At 39.3% G+C, this 25,650-nt stretch overlaps 1 protein-coding gene across 4 annotated transcripts in view; it reads right to left on the bottom strand.

The window, feature by feature from the left end:
• EXOC6 (exocyst complex component 6) overlaps positions 1 to 25,650 on the bottom strand; it is a 208,150-nt gene that overhangs the window by 13,451 nt on the left and 169,049 nt on the right. The window contains exon 21 of one of the 4 annotated variants that reach the window (XM_060191952.1): positions 10,229 to 10,339. The exons of the other annotated variants lie outside the window; for them this stretch is intronic. Within the exon in view, the coding sequence (XP_060047935.1) occupies positions 10,304 to 10,339 (36 nt within the window). The 3' untranslated portion in view covers positions 10,229 to 10,303. Of the gene's footprint in view, positions 1 to 10,228; positions 10,340 to 25,650 lie in introns of those variants that run through there. 4 annotated transcript variants of the gene reach the window in all.

Here is a 25,650-nt window from a genome sequence, read left to right as displayed (position 1 = left end):
ATTATACTTGTATTTCACAGGCATTCTCTTTGATACTAGCAGGTGAAAAATGATGATGGTCAAGTCAGTTTTGGGTTCAAGGAGTTCATAGGTGCAATGAAAGAGATACTCAAAAAAAATGCATATGAGAAGTACATATAGTGAATTATGTAGATTATTGTTATTAGAACATTCAGTCTTGCTGGGGGGAGGGGGAGACAAGTAAACCCAAGAAGACATCTTAGGTGGTAGTACCACTATTTTTTTTCTTTCCAAATACATGAGACAGCATGAGAAGAGGCATGGAGATTACAAATAGCTGCGCAAGGACCAGAGTGAGGATCCCGGTTCGAGCGCCCGGCCCACCACCTGCAGGGGAGTCACCTCACAAGCGGTGAAGCAGGTCTGCAGGTGTCTATCTTTCTCTCCTCCTCTCTGTCTCCCCTCCTTTCTCAATTTCTCTCTGTTCTATTCAACAATATCAATGGCAACAATAACAATAATGACAACAACAAGGGCAATAAAATGGGAAAAATGGCCTCCAGGAGCTATGGATTCATAGTGCAGGCACCGAGCCCCAGCAATAACCCTGACAGCATAAGAAAAAAAAAAAAAAAAGCTGTGCTTAAGAGAAGTGCCATATACTTTAGCACTGCTGAATTGTAATATGAGTAAGGGACTAGTACAAGACAGACCAGAGATAGGGACTGGCTTGGTAATAAAAGGATGTGTATGCCTTGTTTGGGAACTTTAGACAGTGCTTAGAAGGTATTAAGCAAAGGGATATGACAAGGCTAGATTTGTTACTTAGTAGCTAAATTGTCTGAGGCAGACAAGTAGGTAGCTGGGATTGAAAGAAGAGGATGAATAAGGCAGGTAGTTAGGCTGGAGAAAAGAAGATGGGTTTGAGTTATACTTAGGATAAATCCCTAGGCGATAATGACTGACTGAGTGTGGGGAAAGGCAGAGTAGTAGCATCAAGCAAAATAAAGAACACGGTAACACAATCCTATTGAGAATAAAGAAAGACTAATATGTTGACAGTTCTGACCACACAGGAGGTGGAAGCTACTACCCACTACCCGTATGGTGGAAATGTTGGCTACGTATCTAAGATGTACAGTTTGGACCAGAAACAGGATGTAAAGGTATACCAAGGTGTAAATGTATAGAGAACACATAGAAACCTCATCTGAGGTACTGAAAAGAGAAAGAGAAACAGAGATATTGATAGAGAGGGATAATGTGAAATAGAGCAAAACCATTAAAGGGGAGACAATGATAAAAAAAGGTCACATTTAATACTGATCTTTTAATTCCTTAGCAGTAGTAAAGGAAGGATTGAAAACACATAGTGACCTAAGTGAATTCTGTATAGCTGTGGGGCACAGCAAACAGTAGTAGGCTGAGGAATGTCTGAAAGATGAGGAAATAAGAATATAATCAATTAAAATCGTTATTTTAATAAATCTGGATGCAGTGAATGTGACAAGTGATACTGTAAAAATCATAAGGAAATCAAACAGCCCAACAACCAACTAGTAAAAGAGTGGGCAAAAGATCAGTCTTGTAGAGAAAAGACAGTTCTCTAAAGACATTCAGATGAGACAGCATAATGGTAGATAGCATAATGATTATACAAAGAGACTTTCAGGCCTGAGGCTCCAAAGACCCAGGTTGAATTCCCCACACCACCAATGTGTCCTGGAACCCTGCCTTCCCAGAGCCCTACCCCACTAGGGAAAGAGAGAGACAGGTGGGGAGTATGGACCAACCTGCCAATGCCCGTGTTCAACTGGGAAGCAATTACAGAAGCCAGACCTTCCACCTCCTGCACCCCATAATGATCCTGGGTCCATACTCCCAGATGGATAAAGAATAGGAAAGCTATCAAGGGGTGGGGGGATGTGATAGGGAGTTATGGTGGTGGGAATTGTGTGGAATTGCACCCCTCTTATCCCATGGTCTTGTCAATATCTCCATTTTATAAAAAATAAAAAAAAGACATTGAAGGTCCAAAGATAAAAGAAAAAAAAGTTCCATACAATTTATCACTAGGAAAATGAAAAAGAACCCTTATACATTGTTGATGGGAAAGCAAACTGATGCAGCCCCTATGGGAAACAGTATGGAGAGTCCTTAAACTAATAAAAAAGGGATACTTTATGGTTCAGCAATATCATTTCTAGGCATAAATCCAAAGGACAAAGAAGCACTAATTCAAAAGGATATATGAATTCCTATGTTCATGACTGCACTACTTACTTATAACAGCCCAAATATGGAAGCAACCTATATGCCCAATGGCAGATGGTTGGATAAAGTAGTTATGGAATATATATTCAGTGGAACACTACTCTGCAATAAAAATGACATTGTATCACTTGGAACAAAATGGACAAAGTTGGGGGTGATTATGCTATGTCAAACAGGTAAAGATGACTAGAACAACTACCAGATGGTTTAGATCAGAGATAACTACAACAAATTAACTTGCAAAGAATGGTAGCCAAGTGTAGCTTGGACTTTGTGAGAACTACAGTGGGAATAAAGGGGTAGGGCACTTAACTTTGGTGGAGGGTGTGGCAATCTACTCTTATCATGTACGGTATCAGATTATACCTCAGAAATCTTTGTTTAATTTTTATTTATAAAATGGAAATATTGACAAGACTATAGGATAAGAGGGGTACAATTCCACCCAATTCCCACTGTCAGAGTTCCATATCCCATCCCCTCCACTGAAAGCTCTCTTATTCTTTATCCCTCTGGAAGTATAGACACAGGGTCATTATGGGATGCAGACCTCTGAAATCTTATAATTTTGTAGAACCCTGTTAAATTACTAATTTAAAAAGGGAAAAATGCAGGGAAAAAGGTATCTGGATGTATATGACTAAGTGGTGCTCTGGTTATCTTGCCCTCTCATAAATCTTTAGGACATGTCTTTAAAATATACTTAGGGAAAAGGATAAAGGAAAGGTAGATGAGTAATGAAATAAAAAGATGGATTTGAGACTATAGAAGTAGAAGATGGGAGTCGGGCTGTAGCGCAGCGGGTTAAGCGCAGGTGGCGCAAAGCACAAGGACCGGCATAAGGATCCTGGTTCGGTTCGAACCCTGGCTCCCCACCTGCAGGGGAGTCGCTTCACAGGTGGTGAAGCAGGTCTGCAGGTGTCTATCTTTCTCTCCTCCTCTCTGTCTTCCCCTCCTCTCTCCATTTCTCTCTGTCCTATCCAACAACGACGACAACAACAATAATAACTACAACAATAAAACAACAAGGGCAACAAAAGGGAATAAATAAATAAAATAAAATAAAATAAAAAAGAAGTAGAAGGGAGTCTGTCATATGAGTCTCAAGACAGGAAAATGAGAATGAGTGTAATTATATATAAAATGATTGCAAAAGCAACAGTGAAAGACTGGTGATAGAGATAAATAAATAAAACAATAAGGGCAACAAAAGGAAATAAATATTTTTAAAACTATATCATCTTTACTATGTATCCAGTTGGCTTTTAAGAGGTCATCCTTAACCAAAAGACATTAATCTGAATTTCTTTTACTATATGGCATTATTATTACTTATTATTATTATTTACCAGAGCACTGCTCAACTCTGGCTTATGGTGACACTGGGGATTAAACCTAGGACCTTCAGCACCTCAGGCACAACAATCATTCTGCATAACCATTATACTATTTCCTCAGTCCACTAAATTTTTTTAAATATATATTTTGCTAGTGACTTACTAGTGATTTACAAGACTATTATTACCAGCAGGTTAAGCACAAGTTGTGCAAAGAACAAGGTACGGTGTAAGGATCCTGGTTCGAACCCCCCCCCCCCCCCCCCGCAGGGGAAGTTGCTTCCAGTGAAGCAGGTCTGCAGATGTCTTTCTCTCCCCTCTCTGTCTTCCCCTCTTCTCTCCTATCCAACAACGATATCAGTAACAACAACAATAATAATTACAACAATAAAACAAGGGCAACAAAAGGGAATAAATAAATATTTTAATAATAAATAAATATTTCGGGAGTCGGGCGGTAGCGCAGCGGGTTAAGCGCATTCTGTGCAAAGCGCAAGGACCAGTGTTAAGGATCTTGGTTGGAACCCCTGGCTCCCCACCTGCAGGGGAGTCTCTTCACAGGTGGTGAAGCAGGTTTGCAGGTGTCTATCTTCTCTCCCCCTCTGTCTTCCCCTCCTCTCTCCATTTCTCTCTGTCTTATCCAACAATGACGACATTAATAACTACAACAATAAAACAACAAGGACAACAAAAAGGAATAAATAAATATTTAAAAAAAACTATAATTCCACACCACTCTCACCACCAAAGTTCTGTGCTCCCACCCACTTCCATCAGTAACCATCGTAATTCTCCCAAGGTCATATATATATATTTTTTTCAAGTTTTTGTGTTTCAGTTCTCTATACTCCACATGAGTGAAGTAATCCTAGAGTTGTCCTTCACTTCCCTACTTAATTCACTAATCATAATCACTTCCAGTCCAATCCACTAAATAGTTTTATTTATAAAGGAGGAAAAATAAATTCCTTCCAGGTACCAGTAGGATATTATTAGTGCTGGATTCTCTGAACTATTTCAATTTGATAATGTGTAGTTTTATGGACCACAGAAAACTTCCTAAAGTTTGGGTCTGTGCATATCCCTAGTTTAGGGGTATGTGTGTCTTCAGTCTCAAAATTAAACAGTCTTTCAAGGGTAGAAGAAATAGCTTTCACATATCCGTATCTCTTGAGATACTCAGTAAGTGCTTGCTGGATTAAACTAAGTGATATTTCATAGAACTTTGGAGGCAAAAATTTAACTTATTATTTTCATTTCCAATAGTTATCTTTGTGTACTTATGTATAACTTCACTTGACCATCTTATTCCAGTAAATGCAAGCTTTTCTATAAGAGGAGAAACTGAGTTTCAGGCAGATTAAGTATACTATTCACATTTAGATTTGAAGCAGAATTAGAATTTAATTTCCTCAGTGGGGGGTAGAAAGAAACCATTCTGTACCCCAGTGGGTTCTTCAAAGACTGGGCACGTAACAAAACAAGTATAAGTCAGACTGATAAGAAGAAAATGTAAAGAAAAAATTTATTAATAACATGCCTATCTCTTTTACACATGGGCAAGACCCAGAAATTCTCAGTATCCTATCACGTGACCCCAGATATGATCCTTAAAATCTCTTTTCTAGCACCGAGATCTTGGGAAAGAAGAAAGGGAGGATCAGACAAAGGCTCAATGAGGCAAGGCACACATGTTTTGCTTTCTTCAGGAAGAGGGGGGAGGATCAACAAGGAAGGAATGCCAGCAAAATAAAGGACCCCGTAGAGCAAAGGTCTCCCCAGAAACCACATCCTCCCTGAAAATGTCTTTGTCTCAAAGGTAATCTTCTTTCTGACACCAGAGCCCTTCCTATGAAATTCACTATGAAAATTACTAAAGACATATTTGGGATGTGGGTGGCACATTTTTGTCCTTCTGTATCAATTTAGAAATTAAGTATTTAAATAATAAGACTTAAGTGACTTACAAGGTTTTCTTTTGTTTGCATGTATAGCCAACTTTGCTTTCAAAAAGAATGCCTAGTAAGGTTAGGTTTTTTTTTTTTTTTTTAGAACACTACTATAAAATCCACACTAGACTTGGCATATGCAGTATGTAGTCTAGGAAATTTTCTTTTAGACTACAAAAAGAATGAACGGTGAATTTGGCACTGAATGAATAAGTAAAATAGTACATTATTGGCTGTTTCCAAGCAAACTGTGTACATATTTATAAGCTATTTTCTAAACTCAAAGAAATCTCTAATAGAAACCAGAAACATTTCTGTCCAATAAAAGAAATACAATCACAGAGACTAACATGATTTCTTATAAGTTAATGATAGGAAATTTGGTAAAACAACATAAATGTTGAAAAGAAAACTAAAGTTCCCTACTGAATACTGTCAATATTGAGTATCTAGCTTTAATGTGTACAACGTAATTTTTTTTCTCATCATGAGACTTTACTGATCAGGGTTAACTTTTTCAGATAGAAAGAGAAAGACAGGGAATTGGGCAGTAGTGCAGCGCATTAAGCACATGTGGTGCAAAGCGCAAGGAATGGTATAAGGATCCCAGTTCGAGCCCCTGGCTCCTGACCTGCAGGGGAGTCACTTCACAGGCGGTGAAGCAGGTCTGCAGGTGTCTATCTTTCTCTCCCCCTCTCTATCTTCCCCTCCTCTCTCCATTTCTCTCTGTCCTATCTAACAACTATGACATTAATAACAACAATAATAACTACAACAATAAAAAACAATGGCAACAAAAGGGAAAATATGAAATTCTCTTTAAAAATTAAAAAAAAGAAAAAGACAAAAAGTCAGGTTGACAATATTAAATCACTGCTTAAATAAAAGATAAAGGGGGGGTGTAAAGCAGTGCTGCAGGTATATAGCTCTCTCCCTTTCTATCTCCCCTTTCCCTCTTGATTTTGCTGTCTCTAGCTTTAAAAAATAAAAATAAATAAAAATTATATATATAAAAAAGCCAGACAGAGAGAAAGAAAGACACTGTGGTAGAGGTCAAGCCTGAACATACGTCATATACCTGGCAAAGCAGTGCACTATCCTGGTGAGCTATTTTGCTGGTCCAATATCATGATCTTTTATTGCTAATAAAGTATTCTAAAATTTTAACTTAGCAAGGTTATTTTAAAAAAATAGCAAGAATATTTAGATGATTGAACGCCTTTAATTAAAAGACTTATTATTGATTTAATATTGGCCTATAAAATCAAAGATTTTAAGAGAAGTATAGTTTTATATTTATCTGTGTGTGTGTACAATTTACCACACCAAAGTTCCTGTGTCCCTTCACCTATGACCTACCCCTTCTTACTCCCCGTATTCTCTCTTCCTCTGATAAACACCATAGTTTTCAGGGAGACTAAGAGACTGGATAGTGTGTGTGCGTGTGCGTGTGTGTGTGTGTCATCACTGGGGCTTCACTACTCTAGGTTGACATATTAAGACTGAAAGTCCTGGTCCCCACCTGCAGGGGGAAAGCTCCATGAGTGGCAAAGCAGGGCTACAGGTGTCTGTCTCTTTCCCTCTCTATCTCTCTGTCTCTATCCAATAATAAAAGTAAATACATAAAATGAGAGAGAGAGAGAAAGAGATGCCATAGCATCAAAACTTCTTCAAGTACAATGGAGGCTAGGCTTGAATCTGGCTAGTGTGCATAAAAGTGAGTTATTTTGCCAACCTTGGTTAACATTTTTCTCGCAAATAATTATCTAAATCCTACACAAGTGAAATGATCTGGTATGAAAACATTTAAACTTGGGATTGTCTCTCTTTATACTATGTACTGACTTATAATTCCCAGCCTATGAAGACAAACACTTATTTCAAGGGAGTCGGGCGGTAGCGCAGAGGGTTAAGTGCACGTGGCGCGAAGCGCAAGGACTGGCCTAAGGATCCTGGTTTGAGCCCCCAGTTCCCCACCTGCAGGGGAGTCACTTCACAGGTGGTGAAGCAGATCTGCAGGTGTCTATCTTTCTCTCCCCCGCTCTGTCTTCCCCTCCCCTCTCCATTTCTTTCTGTCCTATAAAACGACAGCAACAACAATAACAACAATAATAACCACAACAATGATAAAACAACAAGGGCAACAAAAGGGGGAAAAGTGGTCTCCAGGAGCAGTGGATTCGTGGTGCAGGCACCGAGCCCCGGCAATAACCCTGGAGGCAAAAAAAAAAAAAAAGAAAAACCCAACTTATTTCATGTGCAATGTATTAAAAACCTGCCTCAAAATTAATCACAGTACTAGATAATGCTTTTATTTTAAGAAATCTTTCATATTTGCTCAAATGTACACTTACATAGCATGACTGATTTCCACAAATGTGTTATTTTCATTTGTTGTCATAATGCTATGTTTACCATTCTCTCTAACTTTTTAAAAAATATCTATTTCCCCTTTTGTTGTTTTTTATTGTTGTTTTTGTTATTGTTATTATTGATGTCATTGTTGTTAGATAGGACAGAGAGAAATGAAAAGAGGAGAGGAAGACAGAGGGGAGAGAGAAAGATAGACCCCTGCAGATCTGCTTCACTGTCTGTGATGCAACTCCCCTGCAGATGGGGAGCCGGGGGCTCGAACTGGTATCCTTGGGCCAGTTCTTGTGCTTCAAGCCATGTGCGCTTAACCCGCTGTGCTACCACCCAATTCCCCCACCGTTTCTCACTTTTTTAATTTTTTAAATTTATTTTATTTATTTATTCCCTTTTGTTGCCCTTGTTGTTTTATTGTTGTAGTTATTATTGTTGTCGTTGTTGGATAGGACAGAGAGAAATGGAGAGAGGAGGGGAAGACAGAGAGGAGGAGAGAAAGATAGACACCTGCAGACCTGCTTCACCGCCTGTGAAGCAACTCCCCTGCAGGTGGGGAGCCAGGGTTCGAACCGGGATCCTTATGCCGGTGCTTGTGCTTTGCGCCACCTGCGCTTAACCCACTGCGCTACAGCCCGACTCCCCGTTTCTCACTTTTTATTGTCGAGGTCTAGGGGACTGAGTCTCAGGCATGAAAGTCTTCTGTATAACCATGATGCTGTCACCCCTACTCTAACCACTCTCTTAGAAACAGTTCTCATTGCTTACTTTGGGAGTTGTTTTACAATACCTAGTAATTCCATTTCTAAAGACCCAAAGACATAGTTGCATTAATACTCAATATAAACATGTGGGGATATTAACTTGTATTATTTATAGGTAGAAAAACTAAAGAAATGTCTACAGACATACATACCACTCTGAACACACCTGATCTTGTCTGAAAAACTAGAAACCCCATTACAAGTTATATGATATGGAAGATAGTGATGAAATAAAAAATGAAGCAAATATCAATATGAAATCAAGAGGTGTGGCATGATAAATGTAAACTATAGCATAAAGTATGCCATTTCCTCCAAAAAAGAAAATCATTCTACATGTGTGCATATAGCTACGTGTGTGCATTTGAATCAGCGAGGGAAAGATTAAAGAGGAGGTAAAAAAAATACCTTTTTCTCTATAGACTTTAATATGTCTGGCTTTCCTGTCGTTTCAAACAGTGAGAAGAATTTTCTGATTCTGATAATTGTACTGTAACTATATAAAGTTACTGTGGGGGGAGTTTTGTGAAATATACAGGACACCCAGGACACCTGTTTGAAATACAGAAATTCTGTGAGTTGTAATCACTTAAACATTAAAATATGTTTTTAAAGCTTTATTTATTTATTAATTTTTATAATTAATTTTTTTTGAATTTTTATTTTTTGGATAGAGCCCATTAGAAATTGAAAGGGAAGGGAGTGATAGAGAGGGAGAGAGACAGACACCTGCAGCCCTGCTTCACCACTTGTGAAGCTTTCTCCTTGCAGGTGGGGACCGGGGGCTCGAACCTGGGTCCTTATGCACCATAACATGTGCGCTCAACCAGGTGCGCCACCACCTGGCCTCCTAAAGCTTTATTTTACTTACTTCATAGGAGATAGAAAGTTTTGCTTCAGAGAGAGAGGAAAGCCAGAGCACAACTGTAGCCCATGTAGCACCAGAAAACAAACTCAGACACTTAGGCATGCAAATTCCAGACTCTGCCAACTGAGCTATTTCCTAGATGACAAGATAAAATTATTTATTCGTGTATTTTTAATTTTCTAAAATTATCTTTATTTATTTGATAGAGACAGCCAGAAATCGAGAGGGAAGACGGTGAAAGGGAGAAAGAGAAACATCTGCAGCTCTGCTTCACAACTTGCAAAACTTTCCCCCTGCTAGTGGGGATTGGAGGCTCAAATCTGGGTCCTTGTAACATGTGCACTCAACCAAGTGCATCACCACCCGGCCCATATATATATTACAATGGTGAGCACGTGTTGTTTTTGTAATTAATATAGTGTTTGCTTGCTTTTCTGGTTAAAAAATCTTGGAGGGCAATTTTTTAAACTATAAAACAACTCTAACCTTTACTCCTAAGATAACTCCAAACATAGTTCACACCAAACAAAATTCACACCAGTAACTGAAGATATAAGCATTAATCATATGTATAGTTAAAAAGTACATGAACTGTATGAGCCTCCACAATTATGACACCAGAGTAAAAAAGGACAAAAAGGCAAAAGTCATTTGGGTTCATACTAATCCTTTATAATCTAAAGTCTACCAAAGGGCAGCATATTTTTCTAAGTATGGACCTTAAGGTAAACTTTGTGAGATGTCTGGTCTTGTCATGTTCAGGAATAAGCCCCAATACATCTTCTTTTAATTCTCTGGCACTTCAAATGAATTTAGGATTGTCTAAGGAAAAAAAAAATGCTTGCTGGAGGAGCTGTGTGAACAAGCTTGTTGTCCTGCTACTATATCTAGTCAAGCATTCAGCTACTACAACTTTGGCAAATCCTATTAATACTTAAGAAGTCAAAGACTTTAAAGCTTCTAAAGAAAGTTCCTGTGAAGTAGTCATAGGGCAAGTTTAAGCAAGTGCAGTGTGTATGCAACATAGTAACAAATAAAATGCAAACAAAGGGAGATTTGTTTAATTATAGTGGAAATAATTGTTATTTAAAAGTGCCTTCTTCCTCATCACAAAAGAATAAACTGGACTGGTGGCAAAAGAATTGTATGTTATGATGCCTTAAGATTAGAAACAGAAGACAGAACTTTCAAAGTAAAATCTTGGCAGACACCCAGTCTCCAAAGCAAGAATTACAGTCAAACAATTCCTTTTTAACTTCCAAGGTTTCCATTCCCTTATGAATTGCATGTACCTTTAGGTAGCTGTTCATTTTGAATCAAGTACATTGTATTTACCCACTCTTTCTATAGTGAAGTACATATGAACCTCATTCCTAAACTTTATAATGATTTGGGAGTACAGTAGAGGTGGATTATCAGACTGTATGTAAAAGGTAAAAGAATACATGAGGGAGTACGGAGAACATGGGGGTATGTGCCCAGGGCATTCCTCTTTTAAGCAATGTTGTTAGAGGAAACCACGCTCTTCAGAGTTCACCAGGTAGTCCTGACACACCATCCTTACCATCACCTTGAGAGAATTCATCATCAATGGATGAATTATGTGCAGACCCACACAGTTCGCTCTCTGAGCAATAAAGATTAAGCATGGAATCAAACAGCTTCCCAAGAAAGAGGTCAACTGGGCAATTCCTCCCTTCACAAATTTCACCAGACTATTAAAAATACATAGTTGGAACAGTTTGCCAAAGTCATGCAGCGGTTTAAGAGAAGTGGAGAGGCCAGGTGGTGGCACACCTGGTTAAGCGCATATATTACAGTGAGCAAGGATCTGGGTTCAAGCCTCCGGTCCCCACATGCAGGGGGAAAGCTTTACAACTAGTGAAGCAGGGCTACAGGTGTCTCCCTCTCTCTTCCTCTCTCTCTTCCTTCCCTCTCAATTTCTGGCTGTCTTTATCCAATAAATAAAGATAATTAAAGAGAGAGAGAGAGAAGCAGAATCCCACCCTGTTTCCTGATTTCCTACACAACAGTGTTCTTATCAACACACTATTCAAAGATGCCAGTGACTTTTTTTCTACGCTGCTAATTTACTTTTTATTGTTCTACTAAGGAAATAATGATCTACAAGACAGTTATTGTCATGAGTATACCGATCCCACCACCAACATAAATCCTCCTCTGCCATCATGTATTGGGATCTAGTGCCCTCTCCATGCCTTCTCTCCACACTCCTTCCTACTCTTTACTTTCTTTTAGTCAAGATCTCTTTCAGAATCTCATAGTCGAATCTGGCTTCACCGATACCAACTAACTCTTCTCTAAATTGATGAGTTCTTTTATTGTCTTTTTCTATTGTTTCCCAAGTGTGTGCCTGTAGCAGGTACTCAAAAACATTTGTTGAACAAATAAATAATTGTGCGGTGCAGGAGGTGGCACAGTGGCTAGAACACTGAACCTAAATCCATGAGGTCTGAAATTTGATTCCTGGCATCACATGTGCTAGAATTATTTCTGGTTCTCTGTCTCTGAGATGTTAAATAAATAAATAAACCTTTAAAAAGTGAGTAAGTACTTCAAAGTGAAAATACATAAGATACATAATGCTTTTTATTATGAATAGTTCCAAAATTCCATTGGCAAATGCTTGTTCATGCAGTGCTCTGTTCCAGAAGGGTTTTAAGGAAATTTATAAAAACTAACTTCAAGGCAAATATAACTTTGTAACAGAAAAGTCAGGGTCAAGAAAGTAAAATGTAGGAGAGAAGATGAGGCTAGTATATAAAATGTATGTGATGCTAGTTTATACTATTGGGTTTTCTAGCTCCATATAAAGAAGAAAATATAGTCAATTAGACAAATGACGGGATTCTTGAGACAAAACAAACTAGCTATTGAGGATAAATTCAACTATTTCTAATATTGAACAAATATTTTCTGAGTCTATGTGATGAAGTGATTGTCAAGTACAATGAACCACATCATCTGGAATTAAGTAATAGCAATTTAATAATCTGTGGCCTAGATTACAAAGTAGTTTTCTAATTGGTTGTCCTCATTCTAATCTGACAAGGTTTTAATCAATTCTCTTTAGGCAGTCAGAATAATCTTTTAAAAATGAAAATCAGGGCAAGATACCAACCTACTTTAAAAACTTGCAGGGTTTTTCCCTCTTAACAGTGACATAAGCCCTTAAGGCTCTCTTGCTGCTAAATGAGTTGGTAATCCTCCCAGTTTCATTTGCCTCACACACCTGTCCCTGATCCCCAACACACACACACACACACACACACACACACACACACACACACACACCATTACAACCATACTGTCTACACTGTCTTCCTTTTTGTGCCTTCACACTTGCTATATCTTCTGCCAGGATTGCTTTGTCTCCACACTTTCAGATTTCATTCACCTTAAAGCTACAAACTTTTTTAAAAAAATATTTATTTGTTTTCCCTTTTGTTGCCCTTGTTGTTTTTTTATTGTTATTGTAGTTGTTATTGATGTTGTTGTTGGATAGGACAGAGAGAAATGGAGAGAGGAGGGGGAGACAGAGAGGAGGAGAGAAAGATAGACACCTGCAGACATGCTTCACCGCCTGTGAAGCGACTCCCCTGCAGGTGGGGAGCCGGGGGCTCGAACTGGGATCCTTACACTGCTCCTTGCACTTTGCACCACCTGCGTTTAATCCGCTGCGCTACCGCCTGGCTCCCCAAACTTTTTTTTTTTATGATGATGATGATTATTTTTTTTTAACAAAGCACTGCCCATCTCTGGCTTATGGTGGTGCAGGGGATTGAACCTGGGACTTTGGAGACTCAGGCATGAGAGTCACTCTGCATAACCACTATGCTATCTACCCCCACTATTAACTCAAACCTCTTTAAGATGTTTTCCCTGAAGACTGAATTTGAAGTGGCTTGCCTTATTGCTGTTAATCTGTTTTATTTTTCTCATAGGATTTAAAGCTATTAAAATTCTATCTAGGGAGTCAAGCAGTAGCGCAATAGGTTAAGTGCACATGGAACAAAGTACAAGGATGGCGTAAGGATCCTGGTTCAAGCCTCCGACTCCCCAGCTGCAGGGAAGTCACTTCACAGGTGATGAAGCAGGTCTGCAGGTGTCTATCTTTCTCTTCCCTCTCTTTGTCTTTCCCTCTTCTCTCCATTTCTCTCTGTCCTGTACAACAACAATGACATCAATAACAACAGCAATAATAACTACAACAATAAAACAACAAGGGCAACAAAAGGGAATAAATAAATAAATAAATAAATAAAATTCTATCTAAAGCTACTTAAAACTACTAGTTTGTTGTGAATCTCCCTCCAACAAAACAGAAGTATGGATGGATCCAGGGATTCTACCTATCTTATTCATTCACCACTGTATTTACAATATAAAATTTCTCCATGTGTAAAAGTACAACTATGTATAAAACTTAACACAGGTGCTCACATATTTGTAGGGTAAGTAAAGAAATATCTGAATGGAGAAGCTCTTGATAACCTGGTTTAATGTGGACAGTTTTCAGTTTCCCAAGAGGAGTGATGGCTAGGTGAGTATCATTAGGTCAGACCTGATGCCAATGACAACCTGTCAAAAAAAAAAATTGACCCGCTTCTCAGAAAAAACGCACACACAAAATGATATTTTTATGTGTAGCTTCTAAGACCAACCTATGATCAGTTCTGAGGTTAGGATCCCTAATGTAAAGGCATGTAAGAGGCTTTGTGTAATATAGTCTATGTTATAACCAGTTCCTGTCCTTGGTGTTGAAAACTGGAGGGGAAAAAATCATTAAGGAATTGCAAGTCAGAGACAGGCTGGGAGTATGGATCTACCTGTCAACACCCATGTCCAGTAGAGAAGCAATTACAGAAGCCAGACCTTCCACCTTCTGCACCCCATAATGATCCTGGGTCCATACTCCCTGAAGGATAAAGAATAGGAAAGCGGTCTGGGAGGTGGTGCAGTGGATAAAGTATTGGACTCTCATGTATGAGGTCGGAGTTCGATAACTGGTTGATGTCTGGTTCTCTCTCTTTCCTCCTATCTTTCTCATTAATAAATAAATAAAATCTTTAAAAAAAAAAAAAAAAGAATAGGAAAGCTATGGGGCCAGGTGGTGGCGCACCTGGTTAAGCACCCACATTATAGTATTTAAGGACTCAGGTTAAAGCCTCTGGTCCCCACCTGAAGGGGGAAGGCTTCACATGTGGTTCTTCTAGCGTTTGCCCTTCTTCCGTAGCCAGTCAACAGCGTCAGGTTGAGCCTGATGTAAAGTTTCGAGAGAGACCTCCTTTGAATCTGGAGAGGTGGCAGTCGTTGACTATGTGGGTCATAGTCTGTCTGTAGCCGCAGGGGCAGTTCAGATCGTCTCTGGCTCCCCAGCGATGGAACATAGTGGTGCACCGGCCATGGCCTGTTCAATAGCGATTGAGGAGGGCCCAATCATAAGGTGCTAGGTCAAAGCCGGGTTGACGCTTGCAGGGATCTGTGATGAGGTGTTTGTTCTTTACCTCAGCTGACTGCCAACTCTGTTTCCAAGAGTCTGGAACAGAGAAGTTCAGTGTAGGCGTAGGGGACCAGATTGGGTGACGAGACGTCAAGCGTTGGACAGGGTGGGCAAAGATATGCGCGTATATTGGCAGGTCCGGTCGAGCGTAGACGTGGGAAATGAACTTAGATGATGCCGCATCCCGACGAATATCTGGTGGGGCGATGTTGCTAAGAACTGGCAGCCATGGAACCGGGGTGGAACGGATGGTTCCAGAAATTATCCTCATGGAGGAATATAATTTGGAATCGACCAAGTGGACATGGGGGCTACGGAACCATACTGGGGCACAGTATTCTGCAGTGGAATAGCATAATGCCAGAGAGGATGATCGTAGTGTGGAAGCACTCGCGCCCCATGAGGAGCTGGCCAGTCTTGCAATGATGTTATTCCTCGCACCCACCTTTGCTGCAGTTTTTATGAGATGTTCGTGAAATGACAGAGTGCGATCGAGACTAATGCCAAGATAGGCTGGCTGGGCTTCATGCCGGATTCTCGTATCGCCAAGCTGCACATTAAGCTCACGCGAGGCCGAGGCATGGTGTAGATGGAAAACAGATGATACCGTTTTTGCAGTGCTAGGGATTAGTCGCCATTTTTTACAGTAATCAGATATCAGAGACATGTCTTTCGTGAGTGTTTCCTCGAGGATGTCGAACTTGGATGCCTGAGTTGCACAGCAGATGTCATCGGCGTAGATGAACTTCCTTGAAGAAGTTTCTGAGAGGTCATTGATGTAAATATTAAATAGCGTAGGAGCCAGAACAGAGCCCTGGGGGAGGCCACTTGAGACAAGTCTCCATCTGCTAGACTTGTCACCCACATGCACCCGGAATCTTCTGTTTTGGAGAAGAAACGATATAGTGTTGGCCACCCATGGAGGCAGGCATCTTGAGATCTTGACTAGGAGACCACGGTGCCAGACCGTGTCATAGGCTGCTGTGAGATCAACAAAGACAGCACCCGTCTTTAAATTCTTCTGGAATCCATTTTCAATGTAAGTTGAGAGGGCTAGGGCTTGTTTGCAGGTAGATCTTCCTGGGCGGAAACCAGCTTGGGCGGGTGACAGGAATTTCTCTGTAAGATGAGAAATACGTGACAGAAGCAGCCTCTCAAGGAGTTTGTAACACACGGAGAGGAGAGAAATTGGTCTATAGCTGGCGGCCAGTGTTGGGTCTTTCTTTGGTTTCAAAACTGCTATTATCTTCACACGACGCCAAATTTTGGGCATAGATTCGGATTCCAAGATGTGGGACACGTGTGGTGAAGCAGGGCTGCAGGTGTCTCTCTGACTCTCTCTCTTCTCTGTCTTACCCTTCCCTCTCAATTTTTCTGTATCCAATAATTAATTAATTAATTTTAAAAAGAACAAGGAAGCTATTAAAGGAGGGGATTTTAGAGTTCTGGTGGTAGGAATTATGTGGAATTGTATCCCTCTTATCCTATGGTCTTCTCAATACTTCCATTTTATAAATAAATGAAAAAAACCCCACAAAAAAAACAGGAAAAAAAAACCTAACTGGTACCAACTATATGCTTGCTTCCTGCCAGAGACTTACTTTAGTTTAAGGGACACATTTACACCAATCTGGAAGTAGTAGGGGGAAAAAGATGCAAGTAGAAAATATATATAGGATTTTCTCTTTATCACTAGTGTTATTAATATCTTACCATTGTATTAATAGTTTCATTTTATTAAGTAATGTCACTTAACTATTTCAATTATATGGCTTTTATAATTACATTTTAAAAAGAAGAAATTGCAAATCATTCTCAACAGATTTCTCTGAAAGTAGCAGAATATAACAGCGATCATTCTCCTCATGTAGCATATTGCATTGAGAGTCCAGAATTGGAATTTATCATGACAGAAAATGACATATATGCTGATGTTATAATTTGTAAGAAAAAACTTTTATGGATTTCCTCTTTAAAAATGGCAAAGACGGGGGCTGGGCAGTAGCACTCCAAGTTAAACGTACATAGTATGAAGTGCAGTCCACACAAGGATCCTGGTTCAAGCCCCCAGATCCCCACCCGCAGGGAGGTCACTTTAAAAATGGTGAAGCAGGCATCTCCCTTTCTATCTTCCTCTCCTCTCTCAATTTCTCTCTGTCCTATCCTATGGAAAAAAAAAACAACACAGAAAAAATGGCCGCCAGGAGCAATGGATTCATAGTGCCAGTACCAAGCCCCCTGAATAACATGGTGGCAGAAAAAAAAAGGGGGGGAAGACAATGATTAGTATCTTAATTCTTTTTTAGCCACCAGGTTCTAGATGCTACCACGATGCCAGTCTGACTTCCCTGGGCAGAGGACCTCACCAATGTGTCCTGGAGCCCCATCTCTCCAGATTCCTACCCTACTGGGAAAGAGAGAGACAGGCTGGGAGTATGGATCAACCCGCCAAAGCCCATGCTCAGTGGGGAAGCAATTACAGAAGCCAGACCTTCCACCTTCTGGACCTCATAAGGATCCTGGGTCCACACTTCCAGAGGGATAACTAATATGGAAGTTGCAAAAACTAATAAAGTAATGGTCCCTTTGGAATTGCCTAAAATAGATCTACTAGCTATATCCAAAACGGAGACCCACAAATCTTCATCTGTAATATTCCAGCCATTAGGTTCATGATTACTCAACAATTTGTTTGGCTTCATATGTTAACTCTTTGCTTTCAGCCACCAGATTCCAGATGCTACCAGGATGCCAATCGGACTTCCCTGGGCAGAGGACCTCACCAATGTGTCCTGAAGCTCCACTTCCCCAGAGCCCTGCCCCACTAGGGAAAGAGAAAGGCAGGCTGGGAGTATGGATCGACCTGTCAATGCCCATGTTCAGCAGGGAAGCAATTACAGAAGCCAGACCTTCTACTTTCTGCACCCCATAATGTCCCTTGGTCCATGCTCCCTGACAGATAAAGAATAGGGAAGCTATCAGGGGAATGGATGAGATATGGAGTTCTGGTGGTGGGAACCATGTGGAATTGTACCCCTCTTATCCTTTAGTCTTGTTGGTGTTTCCATTTTATAAATAAAAATTTAAAAAAATAAAAAAGAATAGGGAAGCTTTCAAGGGAGGAGATGAGATATGGAGTTCTGGTAGTGGAAACTGTGTGAAAATGTACCCTTCTTATCCTATGGTCTTGTCAATATTTCCATTTTATTAATAAATAAATAAAAATGTAGGGGCCAGGTGGTGGCGCACCTGGTTAAGTGCACACACTGCAGTGCACAAGGACCCAGGTTCAAGCCCATGGTCCCCACCTGCAAGGGGAAAGCTTCACAAGTGGTGAAGTAGAGCTGCAGGTGTCTCTCTATCTTTCCCCTCCCCTCTCAATTTCTGTCTCTATCCAATAATAAATAAATATAATTAAAAAAATAAATAAAAATGTTTAAAAATCAATAAATATATATAAACATAATTTTTAAAGTGGCAAAGACATCCAATATTCTTGTTCCAATTGAATTAAATCATACCAAAAATGTGTATGGATAATACAAGTCAAATTCAAGGAATAAGCATAGTTAAAAAGAATTGGCGAGGAAGTATTAGGGAGGTACTCACTGCTAACTCTAGTATACTTCTGCTTTCTTACTTTGGTGCAGAAAAGTAGTTTCTTACTTACTAGCAGTGAGTACCTCCCTAATACTTCCTCTCCACTTTTCCAAGCTTTGGGTCCATGATTGCTCAACAATTTGTTTGGCTTTGTATGTTAACTCTCTTTTCAGTCACCAGGTTCCAGGTGTCATCAGGATGCCGGCCAGACTTCCCTGGATTGAAGACACCACCAATGTGTCCTGGAGCTCAGCTTCCCCAGAGACCCATCCTACTAGGGAAAGAGAGAGGCAGACTGGGAGTATGGACCGACCAGTCAACGCCCATGTTCAGCGAGGAAGCAATTACAGAAGCCAGACCTTCTACCTTCTGCAACCCTCAATGACCCTGGGTCCATGCTCCCAGAGGGATAGAGAATGGGAAAGCTATCGGGGGAGGGGGTGGGATATGGAGATTGGGTGGTGGGAATTGTGTGGAGTTGTACCCCTCCTACCCTATGGTTTTGTTAATTAATCCTTTCTTAAATAAAAAAAAAAAAAAAAAAAAAGAATTGGCATAGTGTTTTGAATGGCTTATCAATTCTTTTGGAGACAGAAAATGATCTCTGTAGTTGCATATACAGGGTCGTAAAACACCCTTTAAAAATATACTCTTACCCCCCCACCCCAGCTCCCCACCTACAGGGGAGTCACTTCACAGGTGGTGAAGCAGGTCTGCAGGTGTCTGTCTTTCTCTCCTACTCTCTGTCTTCCCCTCCTCTCTCCATTTCTCTCTGTCCTATTCCAAAAAAAAAAAAAAAAAAAGAATAAAAATATACCCGCCCACTGGAAAAAAAAAACTCTTTAAAAAAATGGTGTCAGGTGGTCCAGGAGGTAGCGCAGTGGATAAAGCATGAAGTCTGAGTTCAATCCCTGGCAGCACATGTGTTGTTAAAATTTTCGGAAGCTCTGGCCGGGCTGGCTAGCTTCACGGGCGGGTAACAGAGACGCGGAGACAACGGCTGGGCAGGGAAGCTGCATTTCTTTATTCAGGAACAACGATTCACAAACTAAGACAAACTAATCACCAAACAGAACTCTGCTGTCTCTTTGCGGCGGCACAAACACTCTCTCTTACTCTTGAACTCAGGAACTCTCCAACTCTGGAACTCTGGTACTGGGGAACCCTCTGAAACTCTTCCACTGTGGAACTCTCTCTTACTCTGTAACCCTAAAACTCTCAAACTCAGGAACTCAGGAACTCTCGTACTCGGGAACCCTCTGAAACTCTGGCACTCTCGAACTCTGGCACTCTCGGACTCAGGAACCCTCTCTCGGGGTTCCTTGGGGCGGGGCCAAGCAGGCCCACGAAATTAACAGGACTGATCCAATTCTCTTGGCGGGGGAGGGCTAGAACAAACCAATGTAAAGCATACGACACACATGTACCAGAGTAATTTCTGGTTCTTTCTCTCTCTCCTCTTTTCTCATTAATAAAATATTTTTTAAAAAGATGTCAGATAAAAAACATATTGACAGGAAAAAGAGTATATTTATGTGTAAAACTCCCCCTCTGGTTGTTAGGGAGGTGTCAAGTAAGAGACCAAATGAACAAAGATAACTTTCTTCTCTATTTGTAGAAACAGCTAATTTAACATGTAAAGTAAACTGTCTTGGCAAAAAATGTTCTGTGAATTTTAAAAGCCGTAGGATATCATATTTTTAGCTATCATGAAATGTTTTAAAAATCCACTATTTTCTTTGTGGAAGTTTGGATTTTTAAAAAATTATCTTTATTTATCTATTTATTTATTTATTACACAGAGACAACCAGAAATTGAGAGGGAAGGGGATGATAGAGAGGGAGAGAGACAGAGAGATACCTGCAACACTGCTTCACCACTCGCAAAGCTTTCTCTCTGCACGTGGGGACCAGGGGCTTGAACCTGGGTCCTTGTGCACTGTAACGTGCATTCAACCAAGTGCACCACCACCTGGCCCCCAGTTTGGATTTGTTTTAAGGTCCTTACTTGGGCAAAGATTAGGTTTTTCTATCTTAAGGAAAGGTGCAATTATCTTGCAAAAGAGTCACTACAATTGCACTTCTTAATACTAGATGACTCTCTTTACTGGAAACAAAAACTTAGCTTGATTATTTTAATAGGATATCTGCCCTTCAGTTTATCCAGTTTCATTTACAATACATGCAGTGGTTTGCTTCTTTATTTCTTTCAAGAATGTATAATGTGACTCAGTTAACAATAGACTTGATGATTCACTAAGGAATCTGACAACTGTTAGAATTTGAACTCCACATGAGTTGGTGTTTTAATTTCCCACTTAAATCTCTTCATTCTTCACAAGCAATCCTGTGTTACCCTTTCATGCTTCTTAAAAACAAGTTATACTGTATGACTGACTGGTTTATTGCATCTAAGCAGTATTAATCCTCTAGTAATTACCATTCTTTATGGAAAAAAAAACATCTGCATAGTTTTCAAAGTGAAGTCCAACAAATTATTTTTGAAAACATACTGTTTTCAACATCTTTGAACTAATTGTATTTTATTATTTATTTTTTACTTAGCTACCGAATGGCTTATCTACTTGCTACTCTTGCCTTCTGGTTTAACTACTGGGTTGTTGGGAAAGCCATAATGTACTTTTTCTATGCAAAAATGTGTCATGACTCTTCCGACAACCCAACAGCTAGCACTAAAAATTCAAAGATTAATGTAATACAATAGTGGCCAAGTTAGTCCAGACTTTCAAGCTGTGTACCACAGAACACTACATTTTGGGACAGTTAGAAAATTTCATTTGTTAGAAGCATTCAGTACTCCAACAGGTTTTCAGAGCAAGTTACACACCTTCCAGATTTTTCAAATGCTTTACTGTACTAATGAAATTATGAATTTATAAGAAAGCAACACAGTGTGGAAGATCTTGGGCACTTAGATGATCAGTTTATTTTCTTCAGGGCTCAGAATTTAGCAAATGTTTTAAATTCTACTTTAAATTTTTGAAAAAAATTTCTCAAAAATAACTTGCATTATTATGTTAGATTCCCTTGAGATGAGTGAAGAAATATTTCTCACACTTTTATTGATGCAGGCAGACAGATGTATCATGTATTTTTAGAAACACCTTTATCAAAAATAATTAAAACAGCAGTCAGAGAGCAAGCCAAGCAGATACGGTGCAGGACTTGCATGTGTGAGGCCTACTGTTCAACTTCTGGCGTGAAATAGCATTTTTCTCTCTCATAAAACAAATAAACATTCAAAAGTTAAAATAAAAATAGGGAGTTGGATGGTAGCGCAGCAGGTTAAGCCCAGGTGGCACAAAGTGCAAGGACTGGTGTAAGGGATCCCGGTTCGAGCCCCCGGCTCCCCACCTGCAAGGGAGTTGCTTCACAAGTGGTGAAGCAGGTCTGCAGGTGTGTCTTTCTCTCCCCATTTCTGTCTTCCCCTCCTCTCTCCATTTCTCTCTGTCCTATCCAACAGTGACGACAACAATAATAACTACAACAATAAAACAAAAAGGGCAACAAAAGGGAATAAGTAAATAAATAAATATTTTTAAAAACAATACCGTTTTTAAAGGAGATTTATATGGAACATTAACTTACATGGAATAGCTCAATTCCTAGCAAGGTTTTCTGAATTCCAAAAAAAATAATAATGTTTTTGATTATAGATAGAAAATTTGTAGCCATTTATTTAACATGCACTAATGATTTATTATGTGCCAGGAACAGTGCTAGGTAATGGATGTGCAGCAGGGAACAAAGAAGGCAGGATTCTTCACATGGTTGTCTAGTTGAGCTTTTTTCTTTTATCTCCCATAGTCTTGTATTTTACAATTATTTTACATTAAATTGCTAAGAGATCTCATTTTCAATATATATGCTAGGTAAATTGGATAACCATATAGAGGGAAAAAAATGAATGTGAACCTTATGCTCCACAGCATGCACAAAAATCAATTCCAGGTGGATTTTATACCCAAATGTGAATGGTAAAATTTCAGCAACATTTTTAGACAAAATTACAAGAAAATGCCGACAATTTCAGGATTAGGCAAAAAACCAAAATCTTATTAAATGAGGCATTAAAATAAACTAATCATAAAAAGAAGAAGTGTTAAGTGGGATTTATTAAAATTACAAACTCTGTCCATCAAAAGACACCACTAACAATGGACAGACAAGCCACAGAACAGATGTTTGCAATAGACATCTAGAAAAAAAAAATCCTATTTGGAACGTAGAACTTCTATCATCAATGAGTAGACAATCCAATAGGGAAAAATGACAAAATGACCTGGACAATAAACACACAAAAATGAGTCCAGTTTTACAAGTTATCAAAGAACTGCAGATCAAAACCACAGTGCAATCCTGGTGTACGTTCACTGTAATAGCTAAAAACTAAGAGAAAGATGAAATCAGGTGAAAACAAGGATGTATGGCAACAATGTTTATTCTATACCGCTAACTGAAATATAAACTATTGCTTCAGTTTCTACTTAAAATTGACGCCATATATCCCCTCTCAACCTAGAAATTGTACTCTTAGACAAACAGATCAAACATATACATATTTTCATCAAAAGTATACTCATGCTAGCACAATCTATAAATTAAAAATTAGAACCAATGTCTGTCCATCAATAATAGAACATCGGGAGTCAGGCTGTAGCGCAGTGGGTTAAGCGCACGTGGCGCAAAGCACAAGGACCGGCATAAGGATCCCGGTTCGAACCCCGGCTCCCCACCTGCAGGGGAGTCGCTTCACAGGCGGTGAAGCAGGTCTGCAGGTGTCTATCTTTCTCTCCTCCTCTCTGTCTTCCCCTCCTCTCTCCATTTCTCTCTGTCCTATCCAACAACGACAACAACAATAATAACTACAACAATAAAAAACAACAAGGGCAACAAAAGGGAATAAATAAATAAAATAAATAAATAAATAATAATAAAAAATAATAATAGAACATCTATGTTATCAGAAATTTTCAAATATAATGAGCAAGAGGCAGAATTTGAGTTAATACTGCATGATTTCATGTATAAAAAACACAAAACCAAGTTAATTTTATCTGTGCAGTGAGGGTGGAGGTCTCTTTTGAATCAATTACTAGTTAAGTTCCTTATCATGATCTGAGATGTAAAGTTACATTCATTATGTGAAAAATTAGCAAAGTACACTTATGATTTGTCTGGTTGTGTGTTACATGTCAACAAATATGAGAAAAGTGTTGAGATTTGGGGTTTTAAGCACACATGGTGCAAAGCACATAAAGATCCCGGTTCGAGCCTCCGGCTCTCCACCTGCAGGGGAGTCACTTCACAGGCAGTGAAGCAGGTTTGCAAGTGTCTATCTTTCTCTACCCCCTCTGTTTTCCCCTCCTCTCTCCATTTCTCTCTGTCCTATCCAACAACGACGATAGCAATAACAACAACAAAAATAACTACAATAAAAAAAAAACAAGGGCAACAAAAGGGAATAAATAAATATTTTTTAAAAAAACTGTTGAGATTCAAATACTTTTTCATGCTGTAAATCCTGTATACATAATTCATAAAAAAATGATATAAATTGTAGGATTAAGAAGAAAGCGGTTTATCTGACCCTTTTACGCGCTCTCCAATTTGTGTCTAAGTCACCAAATAAGACTTGAGGCAAGTCTTAACAGTCACAAAGCACAGTGATCTAATCTAAATACAGTACTTTTGCTAATACAGTCCAAGGATTCTCAGGATATTCCTGGTTCATTCAAAGTTTAACTGAAATTTCCAGATCTTTTTCATATTATAAGCCAAATTTTCTAAATCCTGTCTTAAAAATTAATTTAATGTGTGGAATTGTACTCCTCTTGTCCTATGGTCTTGCCAATCATTATTAAATCAATAAAAATTCAATTAAAAAAGTTAAATAATGGGGGCTGGGCAATGCTGCACTGCGTTGAGTGTACATGGTACCAAGTGCCAAGGATCTTCTAGAACCCGCTCCTCACCTGCAGAGTGGGAACTTTATAAGCAATAAAGCAGGTCTGCAGGTCTCTCTCTCTCTCTCTCCCCCCCTTCCCACTTCCCTATCCCCTCTCACTTTCTCTCTGTCCTATAAAAATAAAAAGGGAAAAAAAAAAAAGAAAAACATGGCTACTACCAACAGTGGATACAGACACAGAGTCCCAGTGGCAAAAAGAAAAAAAAAATTAATATTATATTCATTATTTTCTTTGCTAAATTTAACCCTGTGGGATTTAGTTTACCACTCAAAGTTGCTGAAAGTATGTTGATTCTGCCTCCTATCATATTAGTCACACCATTTTATGTAATCTCTACACAGATTCATAGTTCTTCCATAGATCTGTCCAATTATTTTAAAAATTTTTATTTTTAAAATATGTTGACTCCAATGTGTCAGAAACAGACATCTAGACGACACTGACAAAGTGTTCCTTAAAGCAGCATAAACCAGCAGCTTGGGATGTGACTCAGCAGGTAAAGCACTAAACTTGCACAAGTGAGGTGTCAAGTTCAATCCCCAACATAGCACATGCCAGAGTGGTACTCTGGTTATCCGTTCAATATGTGTATCTCTTTTCTTAAAAAGCATTTGCCAAAGTATGCTTCACATAACACAACCCAAATGAATAAGGGAGGTGTTCTGTGATAAGTTTGGGAAATGCTGGGTCATGATAGAAAGTCCTGGCTATTATAATTCTAATACACATGGCAAATACCTAAGAAAGGATTCCAGTTTTTTGTTTCTTTCCTTCTTTTTTTTCTTTCAATAATGTTATTGCTGAGGCTTGATGACTGCATTATGACTACCACTCCTCAAGGTTTTGTTTGTTTGTTTGTTTTAATTTTTTAATAATGGGTATAAGAAAGAGATAAGAGGTGGGACAAAAAAGGAGAGACACAAGCAGCACCATTCTACTGTTAATGATGGCCCCCCTCCACCCGCCCTGCAGGTGGGTACCAGGTATATCATTACCTGGCCCCTCTAAGAAGGGATTTT

Source organism: Erinaceus europaeus, chromosome 1 (genome assembly GCF_950295315.1).
Source record: "Erinaceus europaeus chromosome 1, mEriEur2.1, whole genome shotgun sequence".
NCBI classification, from domain to species: Eukaryota; Metazoa; Chordata; class Mammalia; order Eulipotyphla; family Erinaceidae; genus Erinaceus; species Erinaceus europaeus.
This window is presented reverse-complemented; position numbering and strand designations above follow the sequence as displayed.